At 28.9% G+C, this 15230-nt stretch overlaps 1 protein-coding gene across 4 annotated transcripts in view; it reads right to left on the reverse strand.

The window, feature by feature from the left end:
* Positions 1 to 15230, reverse strand: part of LOC126733777 (uncharacterized) — a 559879-nt gene that overhangs the window by 86251 nt on the left and 458398 nt on the right. For all 4 annotated transcript variants that reach the window (XM_050437172.1, XM_050437171.1, XM_050437170.1 and 1 more), the window contains exons 3-5: positions 11110 to 11340; positions 4211 to 4371; positions 3285 to 3331 (exon numbers count right to left, since the gene is read on the reverse strand). In XM_050437172.1, coding sequence (XP_050293129.1) covers positions 3285 to 3331; positions 4211 to 4371; positions 11110 to 11340 — 439 coding nt within the window. The remainder of the gene's footprint in view (positions 1 to 3284; positions 3332 to 4210; positions 4372 to 11109; positions 11341 to 15230) is intronic.

The following is a 15230-nucleotide window of genomic DNA, read 5'->3' on the forward strand; positions in this document are numbered from 1 at the left end:
TAGCTAAAATAAAAATAGCAAAGGTAAAACGTAATATTTTGTGATATAAATTATTAATAAAAAATAATTACGCTATTTTTTTTATATACCAAGGTTTAGTACATAAGTTGGTTAAAAAAATTTATTTTTCGTTATGTAACAATATTATTCATGGATTATTAAATAACGTATAAATAATTTTCGAGTAAATGATGATGCATAACATAAATGAATATGCTGCTTTAAAATTTTCTAATTTCAATATTAATATATATAAGTGATTGAATTTAAAAAATAGAAGAAATAAAAGGAAATAAAAAGAGTTCCAAAATGTATTATTTTTTTCAAAATTTTTCAAAATTTTCTGGAAAACGCTGAAACAGATGTCTAATGAGTTTAATTAAGGAATCTCTATATAAAATTTTAATTTTTTTTTAGAAAATTTAGATTTTTGATATAAAGACATTGTCTGAGTTTAAAAAAATATTTTATCTTAATATTTTATCGTAAATTTTGTACATTATTTGGAAAACGCTGAAAAAAATTATCTAATGTATTTTATTGACCTTTATAAAAAATATCAAATGTTTATAATTTTTGAGTTATAGGTAGTTATGGTAGTCCCAGACTTTTATATACATGAATATCCTCTGCAGACAACCAGGATAAAATAAAACAAAATCATAGAGATTAGATAATGACTTGTCTTTGACATATTTTTACTGAAATGGAAAATAAACAATTTAGTAAAAACAATTCCAAACAAGAGTAGGCCTAAACATTGAGAATGTCTTAAAAAATTAACACACCAGAACAACTTGACACAGAGGATATGTGAGACGAAATAAAGAATATCATAGTGAAAGTTCAGGAACAAGACATTAGATTTGAGAAAAACAAAAAGAGAATGGACATGACAGAAGAAATTTTAGAACTCATGAGGAAAGTACAAGGGAATAAGGAGATAAGCAGGACCATGAGGAGCAAATGTAAAAAGGTAAAGGAGTTATATCTGTTCGAGAAATTGAGTTAATGTAGCAAAAACATGATTCCTTCAAGAAGGTAAAGTAGTTGACATGAATGGAGAAGAAAAAAGCAGGTGGAAATCCTACGAAATGCGAATATTGAGATCACAAATGTATCCAGAATAATGCTAACCATATGGATCGCCCACCTTCGTGAGAAGAGAACAAAAATATATTAAATTTTAAATACCTACAATATTTAATTTTTGAATTATAGAGTGTCTGAATTAAAAAAAAACTGTTTCTCCAAAATACCTTTTTACATTTTTATAAATTTTTTGGAAAACGTTGAAATAGCTGTATAATAAATTGAGTTGAGCAATTTCCATACTTATTGGCATCTTGCTATATACATATCTTGAAAAAATATAGATAGGTTATTAAATTTTATTTGATATTTAGATTATACTAGGGATTTTCTAATTAAAAAATATTTTATATATTCAGCATTTAATGGATTTGGCATTTACATAATTTTTGCTATAATATACTGATTGTTACATTAATGAACATGATGAAAATGTAAGTCAAAAATTGAATATTATTGACTTGTTTTTTTAAATTTTTCATTTGACGCCGCTTATGTTGGATACATCTTTTTAAACACTCGACAGAAAACAGACAAGACCGTCGCATCTCGAACAATGAGACAAAGTAGCGCGCCGACTTTTTAGAGCCAAAAAAAGTGTTCCTTCCTCCACTTTTACCGGATGAGGTCGTTGAACGCAAACAGGTACATACGAAAATCCGCTAGGGAAAATTTGAATTTTTAGTTTTGAAAAAAGGAAATTTACTATTTTTTTCAATAAGACTAAAGCATATGCTCTCTTGGGTTTACAAACAAAATTTATTCACTTTATATATAAAACATGTTTAATAAATGGGCATTTTGCAGCAACGTTTCTTTTAGGATATATTCAGATTTAGTAAATGAAACAATTCTCATAAAAAAGTCTTTTCTTGTTCTTATATTATAAAAACAAAAAATTTTAAAAACATTTTATGACTCCAATCTTAAACTTGTGATCTTTATACATTCAAAAGTTTTCCATATGAATAAAAACACGCAATACCATACGATAAAATACCCTTTCGGACTTTAGGAAAACTACCAAATTTATAGCGGTAGAAAATGTTTATTTAGGTCCTATGGAAATCCGATTTTCTTACCGTGGTCGGCTAAATTGTTTTTTAAAGGTAAACAGATGTCTTTTTGTTTTATGGCGGATTCGTAGGGGTTTTTTATAAGGCTAAGGGCCATTTCATTTAGGGTGCCTGTAGCTTTTGGTGGATTTACTTAAGTTATTTATTTTTATTTGGAATATATAGGCTTAATTCAATTTTATATATCCAGAATAAATATGGTATAAAAATAAATTTTGTATTATATAACAAGTTTTACTAAACAATGTTTCCGCTCATTATCAGGTCCTACGAACACACACCAATTATATAGGCATAATTTAACAGGATATTGATACATTTTTACTTATAATTTCGGACGGAATAAACATCATGTTTGATGTAGAAAATGATTATTTACGAGTTATATTAACTTTTTTAACAATTATTTTATTTCAATTTCCTGATAAGCTTCACCTTAATTGTTTTCCATATTCTAAATAATATTTCCATAGATATTATGTAAGTAATTATTGCATTAATTAATTAAAAATTATTTTTAGTAATAATTTGTAAAAAAGTAATATTTGAGTAATACGTAATAATGCATAATTTAATTTGACCCGATATACCTTTATTTATATTTTGGGCCTAATTAGTATATTATATATTCAGTGCCGAAATTAATGTCTTATGTATGTTAGTAACTTTTTCCTGTATTTATTCAATTCGATTTTTCAGGTAATTTTTTTTATTGTTGATTTTTTTAATTTATTACCCAAATTCTAAAAAAATATTTTATTTTATATATAACAGGCATTAAATCCGATTTGTAATTTAGAGAACTCATTATAAATGTAGGGTTTGCATGAAGTAATGATTATCTGGTTTTAGCATGATGTATTTTATAAGTATTTTTATATTATTATGTAAAAAGAAGAATATTTTAAATTAGGAGAAAATAATTGTACGTATAAATTTCCTCGCTTGTATAGAAAAAAGGAACAGACACTAACCTTTGAAGTTTTTGAATAAATGATAGTTATAAAAAGTTAATACATAGTTTATTTGGAGATAAGATGCATTTATTTAGCTCGTCCAATTAATTGGGTATACGGAGATATTCAAAACATAATTAAGTTTTACTTTAGGACTTACCGTTGGGAGGAAACTCATAGAAGTAGGCTGACCGAGGGCTTAAGCACCTAAAAAAAAGAAAAGTATGTTCAATCATATATTTTTTTATAATTTTGCAATTTATTAATCCTAAACCTTTAAAAGAGTTTTACGAATTTAAATGAAATCGTAAAACGGGAAACTCATAAATAAAAACGTCCTTTAAAGAGAAAATGTATAGACGACCGACCATAATAAATGCTTAAAAACCATAAAATTCTAGACCACTGAGTGCCTTAAAATAAACGATTTCAAATAATACAAAACCATAAATCTGTCGGGAAAATCGAGTAATTTGCTTTTATATCAAGAAAATCCATTTAGTTTTATCGGTTTCAATTTCTGTATTGAACATTTAAGTTAAACCGTAACTCTTCTTACATAATTTAAATATTTATTTCACGTAATGTAATACTTTTCAATTATTTAGTTTGTATAGAGGTGTAAGAGTAATAAATATTTCTTGTTTTAAAAAATTGCGACAAACATGTAATATCTTATATAAATTCCTCTAATTGAATCCCTATTATCTACAAATATAACTTCACAAGTAAAAGCAAAAAAAATTCGAAAAGATATTAAATTTCAAGAGGAAATAATCCACTATTTGAACAAGAATCGGAGTTTTACCCGGAAAAAAAAATTCTCAAAAAAAAGCTGCCGCTTGACGCTGACCGAAAAGTAAAGTTTCAAGTTATCAGATTCAAGAGTTTTTCCCGGAGTTTGTTTACGAACGTTAAAAGTATTTGAACGGTCACAACTTCGGACGTAGGGAAGTATAAAAGTGGTAAATTTAGTTTGGCAATAGATTTGCGAAAAGATTTTTAAAAGGATTTAAACTAGATGCGTTGAATTAAAAAAAATTTTCTAAAGGAAGATTTTCATGATAAATTATTCAGTTTACTTACGTTTGATAATTATGCTGCTGCTGTGATAATAACGGTTGAGTCATGTGAGCTCCAATGATCCTTTGAGGCTGTTGTGGAAGGGCTATTTGAGTTGGCTTGAAAACAGTGCCGGTGAATCCGTATATGTCGTCTTCCTCTTTATGCGAGAGACAACTGGAAGGCTTAAAGAAAAGCAACAGATTTTTGAGAAAAAATTATAAAGTCTAATAAAATTAATTAATATGGTCGCTTAATATGGTCGCTGTATATTAAAGAAGTGAAAATTGATCTTGATTAAAGAATTGTTTACAATTTTCTTTGAAAATTTTTCTTTTTTGCATCCTTTCGGCTTAAAAAGCAAAAACTTTGTAATAACTTTTTTTTTCAAAGTAGAAAAACGTAAAGGGAAATAAAAAGGTATATAGGAAAAAAAAAGAAAACTGCATTTTTTCATATCCCTATCTCAGTCTAAGATATTATAACATGTTTTTTTCTTGTACGTAAATTGGAAGATTAAGTGAGGAAAACATAATTTTTTAATGATTTAAGTAGTAATACAGAAATGAAAAAGTTATATCGAAAAAGTGAAAAACAATTTTTGTTCTTATATATATCCCCATCTTAGTCTGAGATGTCACTAGAAATGGTAATAAAATTATGTTTGCTCTATGTAATTAAATAAAATAGGCAAGAAAAAAATAGTTTTAGAAAGGTAGAAACAATAATATAAAAAAGGGATAAAGCAAAAGAAGTAAAAAGTTTGAAATTTATTTTTATTTTCCATCTTCGTCTGAGACATCAAAAAGAATGTTGATAAAATAAGAATTTTTTTTACGTAATGGGGTCAACTATGTGAGAAATGATAATTGTCCAGATAATCCATAATGATAATCCCGGTAATGATAGAGATATGGAAACGTTAACGAAAAATCTTCTTTTAGTTTAATATTGAACATACGGTTAAGATAAAACCTATTTTAGTGCAAACAGACTCATTATTGAATTTTGATAGGGAAACTGTTAGGTTTCTTGCAGTCTACATTGACCCAATTCTTAAATGTGTGGTTCAGATAAATCATTTAACAATATTTATTTACGACCTACAGAAACCTATACCATAGCCTTTTAAGTTATGCTTTTAAATTTTATTAAATTATCTGATTATTCTGTCTCTATTTCCAAAAAACAAACCCAAATATTCACGTTATTGACATATTAAATAGTTAACCCAACCGTATGGCTTATATAAACAGTTTTTGTGAAAAACTAATAAAAATTAAAATAAAATATAGAAATGTTGTCACTTATATAATAAGGAACGTTGACCTTGATTAGCATTGTTTTAAATTTTATTTTTAATTGGCTTCCTCTTTTGCATCGTTTTTCTGTTAAAATAGGAAAAAAGGTGAAAAAAGTCGTATTTTCTATGTCCTTTTCTTTATCTAAAATAACACAAAAAATGTTTTTTTTATACGTAAAGTAAGCTACTCGAAGCATGGAAGTGTTCAATATTTATTCTTATGATAGGGATACCTATAGAATAGAAATATATCTAGTGTGAAATGTCATTAGAAATGGTTTTTAAATTATTATGTTTACTATACAAAATTCGACAAAGTACGTAAGAAAAACATTGTTTTAGAATGGTCGAGAGTGAAATAAAAATATGGAATATATACCAGATAGCAAAAAGTTGAAAAAGTTTTGAATTTATTTTTATATCGCCATCTCAGTCTGAGGTATTGTAGGAACAAAGTTCAATTTCCTTCTTAGTTTGAGATATAATTAAGAATGTAATTAAAATCATGTATTTTTACCTCTATGAATAAACTATATAAAAAAGAACAAATTCCCTTTTTAAGTATGTTAACGTCCTCGGCATATTTTAAAACTTTTCGGAAATATTTTAAAATTACTTCCAGGAATACCTGGTTTAACCTGCTTTAAGTTCTATTCCCCTCGGGGGAACCTGTAACCCCTAGACGGCGTGTCCTTAGGTGGCGGATAGGAGAATGCCTTCCAGATATGGATGGTAGGAGGGAAATCAAATACCTCCCGCGGACCAAACAGGTGTGGACTCCAGAGGAGCGACCCAAAACAGCGTCTGACCCAAAGTGGGCGGCTGAAACCAAAACTGGCTAACCCGCTAGGCAAGCGTGGCCTTTTAATGCCAAAATCCTTCCAATGTTGAGTTCTAAAACAGATATACCCCAGGCGAGTAGAGTGAAAAACTCAGAATCTCGCACTGATAAGTCAGGCCACCTCATGGATTCTGGGGGAGGCAAAAACTCAATAAACCCAAACATCAACCCCGCTTCAAAGATCGAAATCAAAATTGCTACGTATAACACCCGCACTATAAGATCAAAGGAACACCTTGAGATCCTGGAAAACGAACTAGAGCATATCAAATAGGATATAATTGGCCTAAGTGAAACTAGACGTCAAGGAGAGAGTGTGACCATCCTTACGTCTGGACACCTATTATATCAGAAGAACGCTGACACAAACTCACATATTGGTGGAGTGGCGATCATGATAAACAAAAAACTAAAACACCTAGTCACTAAAATGGAGGCTGCTTCAAACAGAGTAATATACATTATATTAAAGATCAATAAAAGATGCTCCATGCAAGTAATCCAAGTATACGCCCCTACAAGCTCCTCTCCAGACCAAGAAGTCGAACAATTTTATGAAGACATCGAGACAGCTCAAAGGTCGGAAAACGCCAAGTTTTAAATCATTATGGGAGATTTTAACGCGAAAATCGGCCAGAAAAACGAAGACGATCCACCAAATATAGGATCATATAGGATAGAAAACCGAAACAACAGAGGAGAAATGCTACTAGAATACCTCCAACATCAAAATCTATACTGTTTAAACACCTTTTACAAAAAACCCCTCCAGAAAAAGTGAACTTGGAGAAGCCCGGATGGACAAATAAAAAACGAACTAGACTATATTATTTCCAACAGACGAGACATATGCCAAGATGTGTCTGTATTAAACTCTTTCGATACAGGCAGCGACCACCGATTGGTCCGAACAAGATTGCTAATCAACACTAAAGCTGAAAGGAAAAAGATGATTCAAAAAGGAAACTATCCAACCACTGAAACATTGATGTCAAAGGTAGACGAATATCAAACTATTCTAGAAGCCAAACTGCACAACTTAAATTACCTGAAGAAAATGGAACAGGACGAGCTATCTACAACCATAACGAGTAGTATCCAGGTAGCAACAAAGAAAATTTGCTGTAAGTACAAAGTAAAAAAACCATCCAAACTAAGCCTAAACACACTGAAGCTAATAGACCAAAGGAAAAGAACTGCTAGAGACTCAAATGAATAAAACAATAAACAAATAATGTCGAAAAGACCTAAGCTAATGCTTGAGCATGCCCTTTGTCTCCTTTTAAACAAATGTATTAGCGAAGAAAAAATTCCGGAATCTTGGCAAAATGCCGAGGTTGTTTTAATTTTCAAAAAAGGGGACAACACCAATATTGCAAACTATCGACCGATCTCGTCTTCTTTCACACTTGTATAAGCTTCTCACAAAAAGTTTGACCAACCGGCTGACAAATAAACTTGACTTCTATCAACAAGTCGAGCAAGCAGGATTCAGGAAGCAATTTAGTACAAATGACCATCTACAAGCCGTCCGTATTCTAATAGAGAAATGCTCCGAGTATAACATAACTCTGCACATGGCGTTCGTAGATTACGAGAAGGCGTTCGATTCTGTCGAGACCTGGGCTGTCCTGAACGCAATAAGCGAGGCAAGAATTGACACAAGATACTCAAAACTTATAAAACACATCTGCGACAACGCAACACTACAAGTGACTATCAACGAAGAAGCATCAACGAATAAGATCAAGATAGAAAAGGGGGTCCGCCAAGGAGATACCATATCCCCTAAGCTCTTCATGATGGTACTAGAAAGCTCGTTTAAAAGCTGCTATGGGGAAATAAAGGTATCAACGTAGATGGAGCTCGACTAAGTTACCTTCGATTTGCTGATGATATTGTTGTCATTAGTGATGACATCAACGAGCTAAAAGATATGTTGGAAGAACTGCAAGAAACATCAAAACAAATCGGACTCAAGATGAATCTAAATAAAACCAAAATAATGACCAACGAACAAACAGTAATTACTATAGAAGGCCACGCTCTCGAAAACGTCGAGGAATACATATACCTGGGCCACGCTATCAGACTGGAAAAACAAAACCAAACAGCCGAAATATCTCGGAGAATAAGACTTGGGCAGCATTCGGAAGACTAGGATACATTTTAAAATCCCAAAGCATCCCAATTAATCTTAAGCGGAATGTCTACGGGGCTTGCGTATTACCCGTTGCGTTTACGTATGGACTTGAGACGATGACACTGACAAAGAGGAGCGCAGAAAGACTCAGAACAACCCAGAGAGCCATGGAGCGCGCCATGCTGGGAACTAGCTTAAGAGACCACATTAGAAACGATGAAATTCGAAGAAGGACAAAGGTAACGGATGTTATGAGAAGAGTAGCCGAACTAAAATGGAGATCATGCAATGGCGCCCAAGAGCCACAAAAAAAAATGCGGGAATACCACCAACGCGGTGGCGGGACGACATCCAACGAATAGCAGGGAGAAACTGGCTCCAAATTGCCCTAGATAGATAAACATGGAAAGCACTGGAAGAGGCCTACATTTAGGAGTGGATAGATACAGACTAGAGAAGAAGAAGAAGTTCTATTTGAACTTTTTCTATAATTATATTATCAATCGCACAACATTAATGTATCAAGTTAACGCCCATTTAATTCTCTTATTGTTTCCCGTAAAATTGCCCGTATTAACCCCTTAATATTTATGGATCTAATTAAAGCTTATTTAATATCCTTTTTAATTATATGAAAGTTGTTAACATATTTTCAAAATGTCCGACAATATTTTAAAATAACTTTCAGGAGCACCTGATCTAACCTTCCTTAAGTTCTATCCTAATGTTCTCTAAAATTTCATTATTAATCGCATAACATTAATGCATCAAGTTAACGTCCATCTATTTAATTCCCTTATTAGGAATATTAATGTTCTTGGCACATTTTAAAAATTTTCGACAAAATTTTAAAATTACTTTAAAGAACACCTGAGTTAATCCCTATTTCCTAAGTTCTTTTCTATATTGTTCTATAATTTCCCTTATAAACCCCAAAAAAGAATTAAATCAAAGCTCATTAAATTCATAAAACACGTAAAAAAGTTTAAATTCTCATTGCTCTATCCTAACCTGTATCCGAGGTATTATAGAGACTAATAAAGATAAAATTGAAGAAGTATTTTTTTTTCTTAGAGACTGTGATAAAGTAAATGATGATAGAAAAAATATTAGGTTTCTTGAAGCCTTCATTAATCAAGATTCAAATGGGAGATTCACATAAATCAGTTCTCAGCAAGACTAAATAGTGCTTGGTTTATTTTTTGTTTGCTGTCTTACCAAATATATCTTGGAAAATATAATTACTACATCCTTTTATGCCATGATCCATTTAGTACCAAGCTATAGCATTCTAATTTGTGGACTTTCTTCTCTTGTGACGATACTCTCTGAGCTATAGAGAAGGGATTTTTGAATTTGAACCACGGTGGATTTTTTTAGAGAGAATTGTGGAAATACTTTTAAAATTCAAAATTTTATTTTTAAAACCTCTTCAGAGAATTTTCTATTACAGTTTATCTAATTACTTAGAAAAACACTCATTTTATAATAATTCTATCCTTATTTTTAAACTGCGTCCAGGATATAGATCTTAGGGCCAAAATTTTGACGGTTCTTCGGACATATCCCTGTCTCAGTTCTTTAATATCATCGGTATGAATTTAAAATTGTGTTTTTCTATTGAAGTTTATCCAATTATACATGAAAACAATTATTTTATCATATTTCTTCGCTTATTTTTAAACTGCGTGCAGGATATAGGTATTAGGAAATTTAAAATCTCGACTTTTTCGGCGGCCAACCCAACCCAACCCAACCCAACCCAACCCAACCCAACCCAACCCAACCCAAATATTCAAGGTATTTATATATTAAATAGTTATTAACCGTCAGAGTTAAAAAAGCAGTTTTTGTGAAAAACGAATAAAACTTTAAATAAAATATATTTATGCTATCACTTATATAATAAGAAACGTTAATCTTCATCGTTTGATTGATTGGTTTTTATTTGGTTTTTTCTTTTACATCGCGTTTCTAGCTTAAAATGCAAAAATTTTTTAATAAATTTTCGTCTTAAAGTAAGAAAACTTAGAAAACTAGGAAAATAAAATTTTCTATGTTCTTTTTTTAGTCTTAAATAACACAACAATTATTTTAGATACAAGTATTATAGATAAATTCCTTAAAATAATGCCTTTTAAATACAACTGGGTAAATTACTATGGACAAACACAACTTTCAGATAATCCATACAGTAATAAAGATACAAAAAGCCATATAGAAACAAAGTTCAGTTGGCATTTAAGTTATGCTTTTAAGCCTTATCATCAGGTTATTTTGGTTCTCTATTTATAAAAAAAATCTTCACGTTATTGACATATTAAATAGTTAAGGAATTTACATAAATATTATTATTTGCATACGAAACCTAAAAACGACTAAGGCACGATCTCAGTCACGAAAACTTGGAAATGGGAAACCGTACATGCAATAAAAGAAATTTGCTTGTACGCTGAGTAAAAGGTAAAACTTATTGGATGTAATAAAATATTGTAGATTTAGTATATAAAATAAGAAAGAAAAGAAATTGGGAATAATGAAATGATGTCGTTATGAGATGGCAGAACATTGTTTTGAGTTCCGTGAAAATAAATGTAATTTTTTAGCAAAAAAAAGACAAAACTTTTTAAGCTTACCAGGTATTTTCCAGGAACATAAATAGGCTGGCTTTGTGATGTAGTCATGCCCTGCACCACATTATTACTAACGTTATTCGATTCCAGCGGATGTTGTTTCTCTTTGACGGACGTTTCGGCTACTTCCGCCTTCCTCAGGTCTTCTAAGTGCCCGAGAACATCTCCGTAATGTGTGGAAAAGAGATCTGCATAACGTGATGCCAGGCCTTCCAAGTAACCTCGTTCTCCATCCTGGAAAAATAAAGTTTTTTATTCAGATTTTGATTTTCTGTTTATTTATTGTGCTTAAAAAAAATGAAATTTTATCCGCTTATGGAAACCGATCCAGAAAACAAAAAAATAATGCGGAGAGGGAGTCTGCTTTCACAGACTTTTAATCGTCCTTTTCAAATCGATTGAATAAGATAATATTTTTTCGAGATCATTGTTACGTGATCCAGAAGGGGAGTTTTTAGGAAACTTATACAAACCTACTGAGAAAGCTTTTAAAGTTGTTATTGTGTATTTTTATATAGAAATTATAATTTTAGTCGCTTTTTGATGAGAAAAAAATATTTGGTCTAAAAAGCATTAAAAATTCAAAAAAATAAAGCCAAAAAGGATTATAATCTAGTGCTAGACCTAGAATTTTAAAACCCAGACCGTCGTCATCATCATCTCGTCATACCGTCTCAAGTGACGGAGTTAACCCCGTTTGACCGCTGAAGTGGAGACGTCGTTGCGCCTAATTTCTTTGCCTATTTAAAAATCCGGGAGTGGAAACCACGAAGGAAATTTTCATTATTTTGTGAAGAACATATCGTAAAAAAAGCTGGTTTTAAAGCATTTTTTGTTCTAATGCTCGATTTATTTGTTATTAGATAGGATACTTAGTTGTAGATTATTAGGCAGGAAAAAATAGAAGAAATAGTTGCAGTAACTTTTAAAATTAACTTTTATTTAAAAAAAAATTCCCTATTTTTTTTGGACCTAGACAAAATTTAAATTGGGTACAATTAAATTGTTAATTTAAGTTAAGACAACTGGAAAATAAGGAAAACACTTATTTTAAGTATTCAGTGCAATACTATACAAAAAAAAACAGCTAAAATAGGGATTAATAAAAACTAGAATAAGAACGTTTTACTAATAATTAATATACTAAAAAAATAGAAAATCCATAGGGAAACGTTTCCTTATAAGATATGAATTAAAATAAATGGAAAAAGTTTATTAAGAACCAAGTTTTTAATAACAAAAAAAAAATTAAAAATATTCCAATTTGTGGAGAATTTTGAATTTTTTCAAAATTTTATAATTCTTAAATTGTTGAAACAAAAATTAAGAACACGTTGTACATTCAGAAATTTAAAAAAAACAAAAATTCGAAGAGAAAATAAAAGACTTTTATTATCCTGTTAATTAAAATAATTAAAAAAACTGCAAAAAGTACTCAAACTAAAAAGAAACTTTTTTGTTGTATAGTAAATAACGAGATAAAAAATAATTTTAAATAAATTGAAAATAAAAAGGAATATGCAAGTTTTTTTTTTAAATTGAATCACCTAGAAATTAATTTCCTTATTTATCCGTGAATTACTCATTGAGGTAAAACTCTATATTACATAGCATATTAAAGTGAGATAGGGATATTTAATATAGGAGAATAAAAACTCAGCATTTTCTCTTTTCTTCTTTACTATCCCCTAGACTAAGAATTTTTTTAGAAATAAATAATAAATTTAAAAAATGATGCAGATTGCAAGATTTTCTGGCCATAGAAGAGCACCCTGAATTATTTTCAAAAATGTTGGCAAATTCACCGATAAACATAAAAAAAAATTATGAAGAAAGTTACGTTGACTTATGAAACAAAACAAATTAAAATTAACAAATGAAAAATTAAAAATAATCTTTGACGCTGAAAAACTTCTCATATTTTTTATTTAAACATATATTTTTTCTTTTCAAAGTCAAAATAAAGAATATTCTCATTGATTTAATAAAAAAAAACATTTTTAAAGCAACGCAAATAAAAGTCTTAGAACAAATTTTTCTTTTAAGATTTTTTCTTGTAAATATTTTCACTTATATTTATTTAGTAGATAGTTATGTTAGATAAGTTAGATAAGTTAGAATCTATTAAAAATGCCATTATTAATTTAACAATTATTTTTTATAATACTATAGGAAAATGTAAAAATAGACAAGAAATACTACTAAATATCTATCACATTTTATGCATAAGTTAAATGGGTATGATTCCTGGAAAAAAATTATTTATTGATAATTTAAAAAAATGAGAATGAGAAAGTACTTAAAAAAATATAAATTACCTAAAAATTGCCAAATAAGATACAGTACAAGAAATTCCAAGACATAAAGCTGCCCACTACACCCGTACCAAAATATACAATCAACTACCACCAATGATAAGAGAACTTAAATTGTTTAACCAGTTCAAGAGCAAACTTAAAATGTTCCTAAATGACAAGTCATTTTATAATCTTAAGGAATCCTTTGCTTAAATAATAATCTATAATTTCTTTTTTATATGACTGTGCTATATCCATGTTTTTATCTATTTTATTCTCAAATTTTATAATTTAAACCTGTCAAAAATGTGTGTTTTTTAGGCTTTATATACTGCTATAATATAAATAATAATTATTTTATTAAATTTGGTCTATTTACGTTTTAGTACTTAACTTCTAATTTGACTTATGTGAATATTAACAAATTACTTCTTTATTAATTATTATTTTTTAATAGTGATTTAATAGTAATTAACGACCCCGATGTCCTGATATATGGACCTGATGTAGTAATAAAAGAATTTATCTTTATGTTTAATTCCGTTGATATGAAAGGGGCCAAGAGAAATCTGGTAAAAACTCAATTTCAATAAAAGAACGCCTTTTTAAATGTAAACAATTTACTTTAATGCACTTTGTGCTTAAAGATAAGTTAAATATTATTAATAATATAAATAAATAAGAAAATTTACAATTTTCAGTCTTTTTGTATAGCGACTTTAGGAAAAAACTAAAAAATTTAGGATTTTAGTTGTCCAACTTTAATAAATTATTAAGAAACTCAACTTTCCTTCGAATAAGTCTATAATTTTTAAGCTTAAATTATGTATAATTTGACTTGTATGTATCATTTAAATTTTTATGAATTTAATTAGTGAACTAATTCAAACTTTTCTCTATTACGGAAACTGTTAAAAATCATGCAAGTAAATTACTTTGCAGGTACTTTTAACAAAAATTAAAATAATTTTCCAAATTATAAATAAAAAGTTTCTTTTGGAAAAAAAAACTGTAAATTTCATGGAAATGCAAAAAATATGCAACAAATGAAAGAAATCACAAAAATGAGGCAAAACGTTAGATTTTTCGGCTATATGAAGCACACAAAATATCTTGAAAATTAATTGAAAAAAATACACATTTTTCTTTGAAAAAACTTACATTGACTTTTGAAGAAACAAACAAACAAAAAATCATTATACAAAAAATAAAATAAATAGGACTGGACGACTTGAAGAATAAGAACTTTTTTTTTTATTTATAAATCAATTTTTTCTTATCAAATTAAGCTAAATTATATAAAACCTACATTGATTTCTTTAGGAAAAATTTCAAAACAAAACGAATAAAAGTTTTATACCTAATTTTTAATTTAGGATTTTTTATCTTTGATTCTTTTTTGCAAATATTTTTATTTGTTTTTCATCTGTAAAAAATAGCTCAGCCGCAATTTTTTAAAGATGAGTTGGAGTCTGTGAGAATCCCAATATTAATTTAATATTAATATTTAATATTTTCAGTGTTAAATACAAAAATAGATAAAAAATAACACTAACCATCTACTAAATTTTATGCATAACTTAAATGGATCTTTGAACGAAGCTATTTTGTAGTTTATCTATGTTTCACCGTATATAAATCTAAAAAGAGCCTTAAGTTGTTATTAATTTTAAAAATGAGGATAAGAAAGAACATGCAATTTTAAAATAAATAAAAAAACTACATTTTCAGTATTTTTATATAATGACTAGAAAAAAATTAAATATTTTAGATTTGATTTGTCTTATTTTAAAAAATTTATAAAAAACTCAACCTTATTTTAGATTA

The sequence above is a fragment of the Anthonomus grandis genome, chromosome 3 (genome assembly GCF_022605725.1).
Source record: "Anthonomus grandis grandis chromosome 3, icAntGran1.3, whole genome shotgun sequence".
In the NCBI taxonomy this organism is placed as follows: Eukaryota; Metazoa; Arthropoda; class Insecta; order Coleoptera; family Curculionidae; genus Anthonomus; species Anthonomus grandis.